A 16,156-nucleotide genomic window follows, 5' to 3' on the forward strand; every position below is an offset into this window, starting at 1 on the left:
GCCGACCCCGGTGTGTGCACCTGCACGACTCCGGCGGACTGCGGCGGCGCGGGGATGCAGCGCTGAGCGCCGATGGGGGTGGGCGAGGGCCTGCAGGAGTGGACTGGGACGCGGGTGGAGGTGGTTAGCCCGGAAGGGCCGCACGCGTCCCTGGGCCCGGAGGGAGGAGAGCGGGGCAGGGGAGCCAGGCGTCCGGTCTCCGAACCCGGAACCCGCACCCCTACTTCCCCTGCGAAGGTACCGCGCAGCCCCGCCGGGAGCCCCAAGGGCATCTGCAGAGGTTTCCTGAGCCCTCGCTTCCTGCCCGCCCGCCCGCCCGCGGGGGCCGATGGCTGGGAGGGGAGTGGACCTCTCCGCAGCCGCGGTGCCGGGGGCGATACGGAGACCGCGGCGCACGCGGCCCCGGCTGCCCCCGCGTGGCCTGCGCTCTCACCGTTAGGGCCGTAGCGCTCCCGCGCGCCGGTCACCTGCTCCGGGCTCAGGCCGCCCTCGGCAGTCACCGAGAAGCGGCGCAGCACGTCGGCGGCCGGGAGCAGGTGCGCCTCCGCCTCCTCCATGCCGCCCCCACGGCAGTCTGCGCCGTCGGCACAGTCGGGGCCGCCTCTCTGCAGGGCTACTGCGCGGGGCGCGGGGGGCTCGGGCCCCGACGGGCGCCGTGCGAGGCCAGGACCGCGCTGGGACCTTCCCCGACGGCAGTGGCGGTAGCGGCCGCGGCCCGCGCCAGAATGCTGCGCCCAGGGCTCCCTCCCAGGGGCGGGGCGGCCTGGGGCCCGCCCCCGCACTCACACCCCTTCCGGCCGCCCTCGGAGCCCTCCGCCCCGCCCCCGCAGGACCCCGAGGCGCGGAGGCTTAGCTGCCCGCCCATTCTGCAGAAGCGGGAACTGAGGCCGCCCACGCGGAACGCGCTGAGCTTGCGGGAGCCGAGGGAGCGTGGTCCGGAAGGGCCTCGACCACCGTCCACAGAGCTGGAAGGGGGAGGCAGGTCAGAGAACTGGGGAGGGCTGCTGAGCACGTGTCTCTGAGATGCCTTCTTTTGAGCCCTCTTGGGTCCTGGGAGGTTGCAAAACGGGGATGTCCATAGGGGGGCTTCCTACCCCCTACTCGAATTCTGCAAAGTATGACCCTGGGTCTAGAGGGAACCCAAAAGCCTGTGAATAAGCAAGACTTCTCTGGAGATTACCTGATGTTTTCTTCTTCTGCTGTTTATGCTTGCTTTATTGTTTTGCTGAAGTCCAGCGATGAGCGGTTATTCCTCACACAATCAGAACCTCTAACAATGACCCGGTAGATAAGAAAGGAAACCAGTCTTGCTGCCTTAGACTCACACCTTCACCCCAGCAGGAAATGTAACTGCCAGGTGGGATGAGGGTTCCCTGGAGAAGTCTGAGGGTGTGGGGGGGAGGCCTCTGACCAGGCCCCCAGGGAGAGTGACCCTGGTGCAGGGCAGGGGAGGGAAGAGGAACCCCTACTCCGGTGCTCCCTGAGATCCAGTCTGTCCAGGGGTACCAGGAGGAGGGCTGCAGGTCAGGGAAGCAAACTGGGGGAAGGCAGAAACCACTCACCGCGCCAAAGGGAAGAGCAAAAAAGAGCCATCTGCTTGCGCCCCTCCAGCTTGACAGACCCAGCCAGTCTCACCCCACCCACCATCATACCTCCACTGGTGGCCTCTGCTGCCCAGACCTCTGGGATCCACCTTGGTGGCACAAGGTCAGAGATTCCAGGACTGAGCCCACTCAGCTGGCTGTTCAAACCCCAAACCCTATAGTGCCTCTGCAAACAGAAAGCCTTCCGGGAGACTGCAACTGCACACACACAAGCCCCAGCTTCCAGCCTGGCCCCCCCCCCCGCTGACCCCTACCCAGTGTCCCCCCAGTTCCTGATCTCTTCCTCCCAGGATGGGGCCATGGTCCTGCTCCTCTCTCTCCCCTTTGCCATTACTCCTTGAATATAGAGAGATTGAGTGAGGACTAGCTGGCGGAACGGTCCAGTGCTTTGCTGCTTTTGACAGGTCACCCAGACTGACTCCAGGGGCATCAGCTGGGGCTCAGCCTACTGCCGTTGAGGTAGGGGAATGCTGGTTTTCTGTCTGTGGCTTCATGCAGCCTGACATTTTAGATCTCAAGTCCAATATTCCCTGTGTTTCCACCCTCTCCCTTTCTTCCCCCACCACTGTAGGGCACAAAGACAGCCCTACCTGCATCTCTAAGTTGCCAGGAAGAATGTTAGCTAGGGCTAGGCGGGGACAGAACCCTACAGCTTTCCACTAGAGACCTCTCTCCCAGAGACATGAAGCCCTAGTCACAAAGCAACTGGAAATCCCTCCCCATCCCCCACTTACACATCCTCGGGTACGACTCCTGACTCCCGTTTGTCAGCCCCAGGGACCTTAACACTAAGCCTCTCCACTCCACCCCACCCTCAGCTGTCAGTTGGCATTTGCTCGAAGGCAGAGCCAGAAGGCCTGCCTGCTTGCCCTGGCAGCCTGGCCTATCTTCCCTCTCTCCAGCCCACCCACCGCACCCCACCCTGCTTCCAAACCACCACAAGCAGGGCCAGCAGCTGCCAGCAACTATGGCCCCCACCTGGCAGGTTCACACACCTGTCAGCATGCCCACCTGCTTGGTTGCCCCCATGACAGCTTCTGGGCATCACTCCAAGCTTCCACAGTCATTTCACACTCCAACTACTTGCCCAGTTGCTGTGTGCCCCCCCCCCCATTATGCCCTCTATCTGCACCTAGACATACAGCTGGTAGCCAGGGGGACATGGTCACAGGTACGCTGTCCAAAGGGCTGGTCTATCATCCCCACCTCCCAGCTGCCAGGTACTGAGAGCTCTAGGCCTGGCACCCAGTACCAGCTCTTTCTAAATCCCCCACAGGACAGATGATGGCAGAACTTACCACCTCTTTGGCAGGAGGTGTGCCTGCCAACCTCACCTGGGGGGGGGCAGAGCGGAGCATGGAGGAAAGGTAGGTATTTGCCAGAAGGATTTGGACACATGAAGAAGAGGGTGTCACAGGCAGAAAAAACAACCTAAGTTGAAGGTGGGAAACCTCAGCCGTGTGCCAGAGACGGTGCCTCAGCCCCTCAACATGGCTGCACCAGAAGGAGCATGAGCACGGGATCAGGAGGGTAGACCGGAGAGGCAGGGCTAGGACGCTGAGAGCCCTGATCGAACATTTAATGGCCTGGCCTTTTAAGCAATGAAGATGTGAGGTCACATTTGCTTTCTAGAATAGTTTCCCCCTGGAAGCTGGTGGGGGACGGCATCCAAGGGGAGAGGAGACGCTGAAAGGACCCCACAGTGGTAACAAATGAGGAGGTGTAGACCAAGGCAGAGGGAGCTGGTTGCGGATTAGGTTCAGGGGTGAGAGCAAGTGAGGAGTGACAGCTGACTCCCGTGTTTCTGGTGGGTGAGGGGTTCAGCCCTGAGGTGGGGGAGGAGCGGGTTGAGGTGGGAGGGTGTGTGGGTCCAAGTGGAGTGGGAGGGGCCTGGAGGAATCCACGTGGAGGCGGAAGAGGGTTCCTCTTGCAGCTCCCCTCTCCCTGCCCTACCTTATCGCCTATCGTCACTGCCCCCGCTCAGGCCCCACCTTCTCTCTCAAGCTCTCCAACAGCCTCCTCCCTGGCCTCCCTGCCTCCAGACTTACCTCTGTATATCAAGATTGCCTGCCTGAGCTGGTGATTTCATTACTTCATCCCTCTGCTCAAGACCCTTCCTTAGCTCCCCATTACCGGCAGGATAAAGTCCAGACCCTTCAACCCAGCATTCACAGCCCTTTCTTTACCAGTCGGCTCCTACTCATATCCAAGCAAACCGGTCTGCTCAAAATTCTCCAAACGGGCCTTGCACATTCTAGCTTCAGCCCTTTGTCCAGGCTGTTCCCCTGGCCTCAAGTGCTCTCCCAGCTCCTCCCCCTAAAATGTCTCCCCAAGAAACTCAGTTCCTTGGCTACCCCAACACTGTGTATTCATGCTCTTCCTGCACGCTTCTGACTGACTTTGAATGAGGCCCCATAGATCAAGGCCTATCTCCCCATTGCACACAAGGGGAAACTGAGGTCCAGGGAGAGGATGGGACTCAAACAGGGACATGGAGCCAGGGAGGCCAAGGCAGAGCTTCAGCTGGAACTCCCAGGCCAAGTGTCCTGTTCCTCCTCTGCTGATGGCTTTCCTTGGTGTTCAGCTGCTGGGATACCTCTGCTGGGCCAGGCTGGGGAGGTCTCCTCTGAGGCCAGGGAGTGAGCTTAGGACAGCCTGGCCAATGGGGGCTCCAACCTGAACCTGGGGGAGGGTCTTGAGCGATAGTTCAGGGGACAGGCGCTGGGCCAGAGTTTGGGAGGATTGGAGGCAGGAGGACTGGGCTCCCACCCTGCTGTTGTCCCAGCTTCCCCCGTCCCTGATTCCCTCTCTCCCTCCCTCCCTTCCTCCCTCCCTTTCAAGTCCACTGTCTTAGCCCCACCCTGCCCACTTGGACAGACCCTGTGAAGTGGGGGCAGGGAAGACTGGCCCCCAGCCGTACAGAGTGGGAGACCCTCCTGTCGGCCACCCCCCTAACCGCAAGTTCTTTTATTTCAGTCTTGGGGACCCCTGGGCAAGTTCTAGATGCACCCCAACCCCAGTCCTCTTGGGCCTAGGGCCCCTACTAACCTGGAGCCACCCTCCCGCCTCTCCCCATGCCCTAGGTGGGGACCCCCACACTCTGACCTCCCCTCAGCCCTGCCCCTCAGGGATATCCAGCTTCCCTGGCCCACACTCATCCTCATCACTTGCAGCTGCCCATGTTGTCCCACCGGGGCCACATCTAGCTCCCTGTACACAGTAAGAAGTTTCTTTGTCTCTGGATCTTTGCTCACTCTGTTCCCTCTGCCATCCTCTGGGGCTCATTCCTATTAGACCTTAAGGCCCAAAAGCCATGGCTCATCCCTGAGGCCAATAAGACTCCCATCGTCCGTATGACCCCATCAAGCTCCCCGCACCCTTGTGTTCACTGTCTGCCCTGCACCCCCGTCTGTAGTCACCCTTGAAGGCAGACTCACCTCAGTTCTCAGGAGGTGTCAGGGAGGGTGTCTGAATGACTGAGTTAAGGCAGGAAAACTCCAGAGCCTCTTCCTGGGAAGGGGGCACACCTGGCCTTCAGGGACCTGGGGAAGTGGGGCTTTGTCAGCAAGTGGGACAGAACAGGCACCCAGGGGCCTTTGGTCCTGGACACCCGGACCATTGCATTTTGGCTAGAGGAGGCTGGCCTCCTTTCCCTGCATCCACCTCTGTGGGACCGCCCTGCACAGCATGGGGGCCGGGGCCTTGGGTCAGGCTACTCACTCTTTAGCTCCTTGAGGCAACTTCCTGTCGTTGTCCCCTTATCTCGCTGGCCAGGCTGAGGAGAGGAAGTTGTCCTCTCCCTCCCAATGGTGGACAGAGACACCCTCCTGGACCTCAGGCGGGGGGGAGCATGTCATGTGAGGGTGCGCCTGCTTCTTGCAGACCTGCCTTCTCCTGGTGCTGCTACTAGAGCCCTCTTCCTAAGCAGCCATGCTGCTACTCTCCTGCTCCCCATGGTCTCCCCAATTAACATCAACTCCTCAGCCCCTTGGACTTTAGTCACTTTGACCTGTCTTCTCCTTCCCTGCCTCTGCCCATGCTATTACCTATAGTAGGAAACTAGTTCTTCTCATCTTTACCTGTCTAAACCCTCCTTACTCTTTAAAGCCAGGCTCAAATGCTACCTTCTCCGAGAAGTCCTCTTTGACCCCTCAAGAGCCAGTGACCGTGTGCCTCCTGCGTGGCCCAGCTTTTCTGTGCTCCGCCCTATTTGCCTGAATTTTCAGCAGCAGCATCCAGGCTGTGCATCTGTCCGGGACAGGAGCTGCATCTGAATCATCACAAGGTCTCTACAGGGTGGCCCAGTGCATGAAGGTCATTATAAAGTTGCCCTCTAGGCTGGGGATCTCCTGAGACTGAAAATGTGTCTATAACACTCATCATTGCCTCTCAGCGCCTGGCATCTGGTCTGGCACTTACTAGACTCTCAAAGATACTGGTTAAATGAACACGTTCTTAGCCAATGCAACAAGAGAAGAAAAGGAAATGGGATACAAATACTGGAAAGTGAAAGACTGAGTCAGTGTAATCACATCCAGGAGCTGTGACAGTCTCACCATGGGTATATCAGAGTTAGCACTCCCATTGTATGGATAGGGGTTTAAGGCCCAGAGAGGCTGGAATTTGCTGGAGGTCACACAGAGGGTTAGGTTACCTCCTAGCTCTGTTACTTTTTCTGCCACAGTGTCTGGCACAAGCACATAGTGCCTCGGCTAGTCTTGGGCTGTGCCTATCAGCACCTTGGCCAGTGAGGTGAGAAGTCCTGCTTGGCAGGGAGGAGGTTTCATTCCAGGCTCCAGGCCATGCCTGACCAGTCTGCTTATAGGATCAGCTGGTAGTGGGTTGTAAGAAGTTAAAACACAAAACCCCTATTTGCCTTGTAAATGGTTACACCTGACCAGGCTTGTAAGACTGAGGCACAACTTGAAAAGGAATGTGAGACCTGGGACTTGCTCCCTGGTATAGAGAAAGGCCTTTGGCCTGGGGGTACCTGAGGGCAAGGCTTTTCTTGGTTAGACCCTCAGCCTGGAGAACCATCCCTGCCTCCTGTGCGCAGAGAGCAGGGGCTGCTGGTTCAGCCTTACCCAGCGGGTACCCACAGGCCTGGGGCTGGATTAGTGGGGCTGGTCAAGTCCTCAAGCGAGGTTGGCTCCTTCTGGGCACAACCCTGGCCATGGGAGTCTGAGAAAGCCCCCTCCCCTCTGGACCCAGGGTCTCTGTGCAGTGGGGGTGGGACAGAACAGTGTCTGGAGTTCACAGGATCCATGGTAGGAACTTGCTTACAGGGTCCACCCAGGAGCAAAATCAGGACAAAGTGGCAGGAGACCCAGGTCTGTCCTTGGCTCAAAGGCTGGGGGCAGAGGGAAAAACTCAGGTCTCTATTTGTGGTCCCCTTGCTGCCTATAGTCACAGGCTCCATGTCACTCCTGGCCTGTTCTTTACCCTCTCAGGGCCCAGCTGTCCTGACTTTCCCTCCTCAGTGCTCTTTTGGGTCTCTCACCAGCGGTGCCAGGTCTCCGCCCCGGTGTTCCCTGTGTGGCGGCCAGCCCAGCTCCCTGGGGATATCCTGTCATTGTGGCCCAGAGCCTAGGCACTGCCTCTTGCCAGGTCAGCTCCAGTCCTCTGGGTCCCTTCCAGGTCCCCAGGTGGGGCCCAGGAGCCCAGAGAGGTTAGGGAAGTTGGCAAAGGCACCCAGATCCCCAGCGTGGCAGACCGGGCATGGTGCCCAAGACACCTGACGCCTGGGCCATGGCCAGCCTCTGGGCAGACGCACCGGCAGGTCTCCCTGCCCCATTGCCCACTCTCTGGGTGACCTTGGCATGTCCTCTACTTCTCTGAGCTCCCTCCCTGAGGCCATGACTTACGGCCAACCCAGCCCAGGCCCTGGCCTCCAGTAACCGGGCTCCATGAAAATGCCCAGATTTGCAAACTGGGTTCCATTTGCCTTTCATTCCCTGGAGTCACACACCCCCTCATTTGTGTATTCAAATCAGCCCAGGCCCTCCTGGGTGGGTCATTCACAACCAGCTGCTGGGGTGGAGGGAAGGATGGGACCTGGGCATGGGATCTGCCTTGGACACCTCACAGCACTATCTGCTCTGGGGGTATAAAGTAACAACAGCCAGGCACTGTGCTGAGTGCATTATTTAATCTTTACCAGCAGGTTCTTACACCCCTTACACTTATACCCCTTACACCCCTTACACTTTAGAGCAGGTTCTTACACCCCTGCCTTATAGAGCTGCCCAATGAGGTAAGAGCCACACAGTTGATACATAGGAGAGCAAAGCTTTGAACCTGGGCCATCTGGCCTCAGAGCCCAGGCTTTTAACCACTGTGCTATTCTGCTTGTGCTGGGTCCCTAGGCAATGCAGGGCTAGTTTCCTAACCTGGCTCTGACTCAAAGCCCCTGCTCATGACCACTAAGTTATACAGCCTGGTGAAAGCTCTGAGGAGGGGCCAGGGTCCCCAACATGCCATCAGCATCCACTCCAGGTCCCTGAGATGGCAGTCACCCTTGACTGGGGAAAGAACCCCACCTGAGAAGACCATAGGCTTTAGTTTTTAATCTCAGCTCTGCTGCGTGACCTGGGACAAGTGACTTCACCTCTCTGAGCCCCAGTTTTCTCATCTGTAAAATGGGCAACATAGTAGACCTAAACCCACAGGTCATTCTGAGTGCTAAGTGAGCTGGTGTATCTACAGTGGCCAGCATGGGCCTACTGGGCCGTAGATCTTCAGAACCCATCTTTTACTTGTGTCCACTTCCAAGGACCCAGCCCGGTTCTGCCCTGTCTTCCCCAGGACACTCCCCCTCTGGTCAAACTGTCTGTGACCTGACCAGGAAGCTGGCCAAGGGCAATACCCACCCAGATCCTGGAGGCAAGACGCCAACAGGCAGGAACAAAGAATTTTCCATGGCTCCGCAGTTAATGAGGAACTGACACTCTTCTGGGCCTCAATTAGTCTTTCATCCTCCTCTCCTTCCCTCAGATTTCCATCACTGGTGATATTTACGTTGGAATTCTTCCCAGGACTTCAGGAACCCAGCATGGGCAAGTGGAAAACAATACAAAAAAAGAGATAGGTGTATTTTTCTAAAGGTAGTATTGGCAAGCTTGCACTCTTGGTTATAAAACATATTACAAAGCAGCAAGTATCAAAACCAAATGATTTTGTGTTTAAATCAACTCAGCTGGGCTTCTGTCAATTTTCAGACATTGCCAAAATACCAAGAAGAGAAAGATGTGGTCCCTTCCCTCAAGAGGGTCACAGCCTGGCTGGTACATCCTCAAGTAGCAGGTACTTAAGCGTGTGTAGTAGTTAAGAGTATGCTCTCAGGAGACAGACCTGGGATTAAACTGCTACTAGTTACCAGGCATATGATCTTGGACAGTTACTAAATGAGTCTCAGTTTCATCATTTGTAAAATGGGAGTGATAACAAGACCCACCTCAGTGGACTGCTGTGAGTTTAACTGAGAAAATATATGGCATTGATAGTTGGGTACCCAACATAGGTGCCCCCTTTTTGCTAACAGAGCCCTGACTTCACTCCAGGTAGCAAAGACTTTGCCCCATCCCAGTGCATGAATCATGAGTGATTTAAGCCAATCGCAGGCCAAAATCCGCTTTGCCAGATACTGTTTTTCTCAGTTTCCTGGCTGCTGAGGATGGCCATGTGACCCACTTATAGCCAGTAAGGTATAAGGGGAAGCCTGCTGAGGGCTTCCTGAATAAAATACAGAGGATGAAGGCTTTGCTTTCCCTGCTTCCTCCCTATGAAGAGTTTTGATGCCTGCAGCTGCAGCAGCCATTTTGTGGCCATGAGGCATCCAGCTTAAGGATGAGAAACCTACCCTGAGGATGGCTATGTGGGGAGGCATTGCTGAGCTGCAGAACAGCCTGAGATCGCCCACATCCAGACTTCTTGTTCTGAAAGATGATTTTAAAAGTCTTTATTCAAAGCAAGTGGGAGATGAGTTACATAAAAGATAAATGGTGTGGGTCACTCCACTTGCCTTTCCACTCAGTGTGTAAATGGGATGGAGCTGTGAATCTGCTGGGCCCAAGTATCTCTCAGGACCTCAAGGTGCAAAGGTAGCCTTGGGTGTGGGCTCCACTGGAGAAACCAAGGCTGCCCCATGTCTGGCTGGAAACCACCAACAGGTAATGGCATCTGGCTCCCCACCCCTTCCTGGAGGGTTTCAAGGGTAATTTCACTCATCCTCAGTTTTTGCCTTATGCGCCTGGGCCGTCCATGCATTTGAATCAGAACTGCCGGAGGTGCCCATTACCCCGCTGGATGGAACAGGTGGAGGGAAACCAGCAGACAAGGGGCTGACCCCCCACCAGAGGTTGCCCAGGGAGAACAAAGGGAGGAAAAGGGAGAAACATAGCTCATTTAGAACCTAAGTGATTAATTAGTCTGAATTCATGAACCAAGGTTGTTCCCTACAACAGGCTGCCTGTGACCTCACGCAGGTCTTAGCCCAGTGTTAGCACAGTCTCTGGGGTGAACAACTTGACATCTCAAGAGCTGGCTGCATTTTACATTAAGTGCCAATGAAGACAGGGAGGGTCTGGGATTTGTGATAAAGGGGGGCGCCCAACCAAGCTGAAGCCCATTTGGGGTCTCGGTCCCCAAAACTTTCAAGTGGTTAACTTCCTGGGTTGTAAATATTCTGAATTGGGTTTTTTTGGTTGCTTTTTTTTTTTTTTAACAGGAGGCAATGTGGTTAAGTGGAGCTTAAGAGCTCAGGCTCTGCTCTCTGTTTCGCTGTCTGAGAAACGGGAATAATGCTAGAACCCACTTCATCCGTTGCCACGTGGCTCTGAGCACGGGGCCTGCCCCGAAGGACAGCCTTTGTGGTGTCGCTCCACCACCAGGCAGAGAAAGGCATTCGGAGCACAGACCAAGAAGCGGTTAAGGGACCCAGTGCCCGAGGAGGTGCTGCGGCTCTGTGCCTCACCTTAAAAATGACAAAATAGTGGAACCCAGGGCATCTGACCTGGAGAGACCCCTGAGTCATCTTCTCCTGTTTTCTCTCCTTGCGCAGGTTGGACTCGAAGCCCGGAGAGGCCAGGAACTGTCCCAAGGAGAAACGGCAAGGCCATGTAGAGGGGAAAGGGGTCAGAGTCCTGAAGAAACAGGGAATGTTGTCAGCAAGAAGATAAATGAGGACAGATGAAAATGATACACGTTTGTGTGATGACATTTTCTACCATAAATGTCAAGAGAACAGCCACAGAATGGGAGACACAGAACAGTCACAGGACGGGAACCACCTGGGACAGCGATGCTGGTGGCAGCAGCCACACGCTCTTGCTCACGGATGGCAATGCTGGGACCTGGCACCCGCTGGACCACCGCCCACAGTGGAGGGAAAACCCGTCCCCGGGATTTTTTGAGGTATCCCCTTCTCCAAGGGAACTAAGGGCACCTGCTACAGAATGTTCATGCCTCTGCCCAACTCAGGGACAGACGCACAGACATGTGGTCAGACAGTCGTCCTGGCCCCCCACCCTCACATCCCCCACTGCCTGCCCTTCCCCCCAGGCTTAGAGAATGGATGTGCCTGGCCTGGGAGTTGGGAGATCCCCATTCCACTCTGCACCTGGGACCACACCTGTTCTGCAAATTCTGGCAGACCCCAGCCCTGCTTTGGACCTCAGTTTCCCTTCTTGCACAGTGGGTGGGGGAAGGGGATGTATAGGAGGGGTCAGGTGGTCTCCAAGGCTCTCCCCCTCCAGTTCCAGGTCTGTGACGTTTTACACTGTTTTAGGCAGAAACGTTTGCTCAGAGGAAACCTTCCACAGAGCGTCAGTAGTGGGCATGGGGGAGGGGCTGGGGGTGGGATGGGGTGGAGCCTCACTTGCTCCGCTACAACCCCTGAGTGGACAGAGCCCTGCCCAGCTGCTGGGTCCTGGGCAGTCCCTGCCCCTCTGGCCTCAGTCACCCTGCTGGCACAGCGGGGGCTGGACAGGATGGTCTCACCAGCCCTTTGAGTGTCCCTCACTTCACAGCCTCGAGAAACCTCTCCAGATGCACCTTGGGCCTTCTCATGCCTTGGGACCAGGCCCCTGCCCTGCCCCAGCCCCCACACCTCCACCAACCCTCGTCCAATGGGGTCTCTCCTGGCTTGCCTCCTCCCCTCTGATTGGGCCTCCTGGGTCCCCTCAGTCCCCTTAGTCTAAGCAAGGAGTGAGTGATGTAGGCCAGCAGGAAACCAGTCACGTGCCTGGGATCTTCCAGAGAAAAGGAAAGGGGCACCCGGAAGGTCCCCACGGGTCCAGCAGAGTCTGAAGTGGATGTGGAGGACAAATCTGGTCTCTTTTCAGTTGCAGGGGATATAAGCCCAATTTAAATAGGCTGAAGCACAAATGGGAAATTATTGGCTCATTTCTGTTCAAAGTCCAGGGGATGGCGATGGCTTCAGAAACGGCTGCATCAAGGGTTCTCAAATTATGAATTGGGGAATTTGTCTCTCTCTGCCTCTGGGATGTTTCTTCTGTGGTGAGTCCATGGTTCTCTCCTCATGGTGGTAAAATGGCCGCCAGGAGCTCCACCTAACATCTCACTTGCGTGGTCACCCTAGAAGGAGATTCTCTCTGCCAACAGTTTCATGAAAAGCCCCTGATTTGAGTCTCATATCCTGTGCTCCCATGGGATGTGGGTCCTGTGCCCCTTCCTGAACAAATCCTTGTCATGCTCCAGTTGGCTATATGGAGTCACATGCTCTAAACCCGGGAGATGGGGGGTGGTGAGGAGGAAGAGGGAAGAGGTCAACACAAGGGCTGAAGGGGGTTCCTCAAAGGACAGTGAAGGCGCTGAACCTGGAGGAAGGGGTGCTGAACAGGCAGGAACATGAAGGGTCACCACCACCGCGGGAGCATGCCAGGTCAGGGACCTCCTCCACGGGCACTAAGAGGGGCCAGCTCTGTGTGAGCTTCTGTGATGGTCCCAGGGGGAAGGGAGGAAGCTCCTGTCCAGCCCCGGGCTCCAAGGAGCCCCAGCAGTGGCACAGTCTTCAGGGAGGAGGCGTAAGGGCACAGGGTGAGTGCTGAGTGCAGAGCAGCCCAGAGACGAAGCCTCACGGATGATGGAGGGCTGAGGAGGGCCCGTGGCCTTGGTGGACGAGTCTCTCTCCTGGGAGGCTGGGAGACTCTCGAGGGAAATGCCGTCTGATCCTTATTCTTAGAAACAGGAAGTGATAGCTTCCTGAGAGCAAACTGACCTCGTCCCCAGGCCCCGAGCCATCAGGGGTCCAGCCACTTCCAAAAGCATGTGGTTACAGGTCACACGAGGAAGCATAACTAATAGGTCCACATCTTGCCTCTCATTCCTCTTTTAGCCTCAAAGTGAATCATCATCCCCTTAAATAAAGGTACCCCTTGATCAGGCCCTTAGTAAGGCAGCACGGGTGGCGTTGTCATAAACTTGATCCATCCCACTGAATCTTTCTGACTTTAATACCTTTCAAGCGTTACCACTTCTCATGTGCTAATACTGCCGTGTGCTAATTACCTCCATGTGTTAATACCACCATGCGCTTATACCTCCATGGCTAATCATCTCCCGTGAGCTCACACATTCTGTGTGCCAGTGTCTTCCAGGTACTAGCTTCATTCTGGGCTTGTGAAGGGCTTTAAACAGCACAAGTTAGTACTCGGGACTACACTCAGTTTTACCTGGGTATTGACGGCTCCTTGCTCTGAGCATCAGTCAAGGCCAGACTCTGGGCCATAAAGGCTAAGGGCTGTCCCCAGAGTCTCCTGGAAGTAACAGCTCTGGAAGAAATTCCTGCTGTGCCTCTGCCAGTCTTTCTGGCTGGGAGAGCAGGGAGCAAGCAGAGCAGCTAGAGCCGAGAGGCCAGGGCGCTGCCCTTGGCCCTGGCCCTGGCTCGCTGGGTGACCTCGGGGAACTCCTTGAGCTTCAGACCTCCTCGAGCCACCCGGTAGGCCCTCTGGATCTGTGCTGGCAGATTCCTGGCTCCAAGGTGAGCCTGGGCCAAGCCACAGCCTCCCTCCTTTGCCTTCCACTGCCACCTCCACCCGGCGGTTCCCATGGCGGCAGCCTCGGTCCTCTGTTTACTCTGCTCTCTGTGATTTTTCCACAACAGGCCATTGAGGACACAATGCCAGCTTCCCCCCGAGGAGGTGCTGCAGAGCCCACGCCCACAGCCAAACAGCGGATGTGACTCTCCAGCCCGGCGGTGGGGGGTGGGCGTGCGTCTCAGACTCCCATGGCCCCTGGGCCTAGACCTCAGCCTTCTGAGAGGGGTGCAGAGAGCCCGGGTCAGATTGGGGTTCCAACCCCAGAAACATGCGTGAATCCTACAGCAAGTCGCCTGCCCTCTGAGATGACTCCCAGGCTGTAAAACAGGTCATGTGCCAGCCTGGGGGCCTCTGTGAGGCTCCAAGAGGCCACCAACGACAAAGGGTCTGCCTTAGCTCCTCTCAGAGGCAGCCCCTGCCCGGCATCCCCAGGCACGAAGGGTCGGAGACGCTGGGCAGCAAATGCTTCCTGCCGCAGCTGGCTCCAAGCCAAGCACTGCCTGGCCACGCTCAGGTCAAACCAATAGTATGGCTTTCGCCCCGGCCTCCGGTCCCCAGCCAGGAGCAGGCCCCGGGTGAAAATGCCAAGACACAAATCCTAAGCGTCACTGGGTTTTGTGGTCCTAAGTGTATATACCATCATTGTAAACAACTAAATATAGAAATAATTGGAAAACAAGTGTCCTTAGACCTCTTGGGTTCCCGGCATAAGACGGTAACTGACACTCAGCATGCAGTACGTGCTAGGTGTAATCTGAGCACTTTGCCTGACTTTACTCCCTTTATCCCCACTGAGGTTTTCCTCCTTTGATGGTTTATCTGGGCTCAGAGAGGCTAAGTGACTTGCCCAAGGGCACATACTTGTTTATGTTAGGTTCAGGAGCTGAACTCTAACAGGCCCCTGAAGTTCAGGAGGCTGATCTCTGTGCGACGTTGCCTGGAAACGCTGACATCTATGGTTTTGAGGTGCGGGGTGGGACCCGTTATTTTTCCAGGAGCTTAGAACAGTCCACCAGGCACTCTAAGCCTGGCATCCTCTAAGCATCCTTATCCTCAGGGCCATCCAGGCAGGGTGGCTGAGGAGCCCTCAGCTCCAGGCCTTCTGTCTCCTGCCTCAGCCTTACCCCAACCCCAGACTCTGGGCTCTCTGGTCACTGGTGGGCTCCCCCCACACTCCCAGCCAGCCTGCCTCCGGTCCCCTCATTTCAGTGTCCTCCCACTTCTCCAGCTTATTTCCCCACTTGCTTTGTCTGCTTGTCCTGTCTTTACTCATCATATTCCTTTCTCCTAGTCTATCTTCATCTTCCGAGACCCAAACCATCCTGACCTGAGCTGGGTCCGGCATTTAGTACACCTGTCCTTTCCGAAAAGGTGTGAGTGTGTCCTCTCTTCAAGGTTCTCAGGGGGCCTGGGAGACACCCAGTCCAGGGGTCTGTGTGGCTGGGACAACTGGATATTCACATGCAACAGACTGAAGTTGGGCCCTTACCTCACACCATATACAAAAGTTAACTCAAAATGAATCAAACAGTTAAAACTATAAAATTCTTAGAAGAAAACATAGCTTCATAAGCTTGAAATTTATAATGGTTTCTTAGATATGACACTAAAAGCACGAGCAACAAAAGACAAATAGATAAATTGGACTTCATCAAAATTAAAAACTTTTACAAAGGAGGCAAGAATATACAATGGAGAAAAGACGGTCTCTTCAGCAAGTGGCACTGGGAAAGCTGGACAGCTGCATGTGAAACAATGCAGTTAGAACACATCCTCACACCATGCGCAAAAATAAACTCAAAACGGCTTAGACTTAAATATAAGACTTGACACCACAAAACTCCTAGAAGAGAATATAGGCAAAACATTCTCTGACAGAAATCATAGCAATATTTTCTTAGGTTAGGCTCCCAAGGCAAAAGAAATAAAAGCAAAAATAAACAAATGGGACCTAATCAAACCTATAACCTTTTGTACAGCAAAGGAAGCCATAAACAAAAAGATAACCTATGGAATGGGAGAAAATATTTGCAAATGATGTGACTGACAAAGGCTTAATTTCCAAAATATACAAACCGCTGATGCAGCTCAGTATCAAAAAAAACCAAACAACCCAATCAAAAAAATGGGCAGAAGACCTAAACAGACATTTCTCCAAAGAAGACATACAGATGGCCAACAGGCACATGAAAAGATGCTCAACATCATTAATTATTAGAGAAATGCAAATCAAAACTATGGGTTGGCCAAAAAGCTCGTTTGGTTTTTTCTGTACGATGGCTCTAGTAGCCCTTAGTTGTCTTTCACTTCATTCGAAACAACTTTGTTAGATTGTATTGTGACAACTGTCGTATCAGTGTGCATTTTAAAAAAACTTATCGAAATTGGTGAGTTTTTGTGTAACCATTTTAATATTGAAGATGGAAGAAAAAAAGTAACATTTTTGGCATATTATGCTCTATTATTTCAAGGAAGGTAAAAATGCAACTGAAACAC

General features: G+C 55.0%; 1 protein-coding gene across 4 annotated transcripts in view; it reads right to left on the reverse strand.

Moving 5' to 3' along the window:
- The window catches only part of ATP2A3 (ATPase sarcoplasmic/endoplasmic reticulum Ca2+ transporting 3), a 33,085-nt gene extending 32,363 nt beyond the window's left edge, over positions 1-722 (reverse strand). The window contains exon 1 of one of the 4 annotated variants that reach the window (XM_027130723.1): positions 350-710. In XM_027130723.1, coding sequence (XP_026986524.1) covers positions 350-557 — 208 coding nt within the window. In that variant the 5' untranslated portion in view covers positions 558-710. Of the gene's footprint in view, positions 1-349 lie in introns of all 4 variants that reach the window. The other 3 variants (XM_027130722.1, XM_027130720.1, XM_027130719.1) reach the window with 3 other exon arrangements.
- Between the last annotated feature and the right edge of the window lie 15,434 nt (positions 723-16,156).

The sequence above is a fragment of the Aethalodelphis obliquidens genome, unplaced genomic scaffold (assembly GCF_003676395.1).
Source record: "Aethalodelphis obliquidens isolate GAN/ISIS:26980383/991018 unplaced genomic scaffold, ASM367639v1 scaffold38, whole genome shotgun sequence".
Lineage (NCBI taxonomy): Eukaryota > Metazoa > Chordata > Mammalia > Artiodactyla > Delphinidae > Aethalodelphis > Aethalodelphis obliquidens.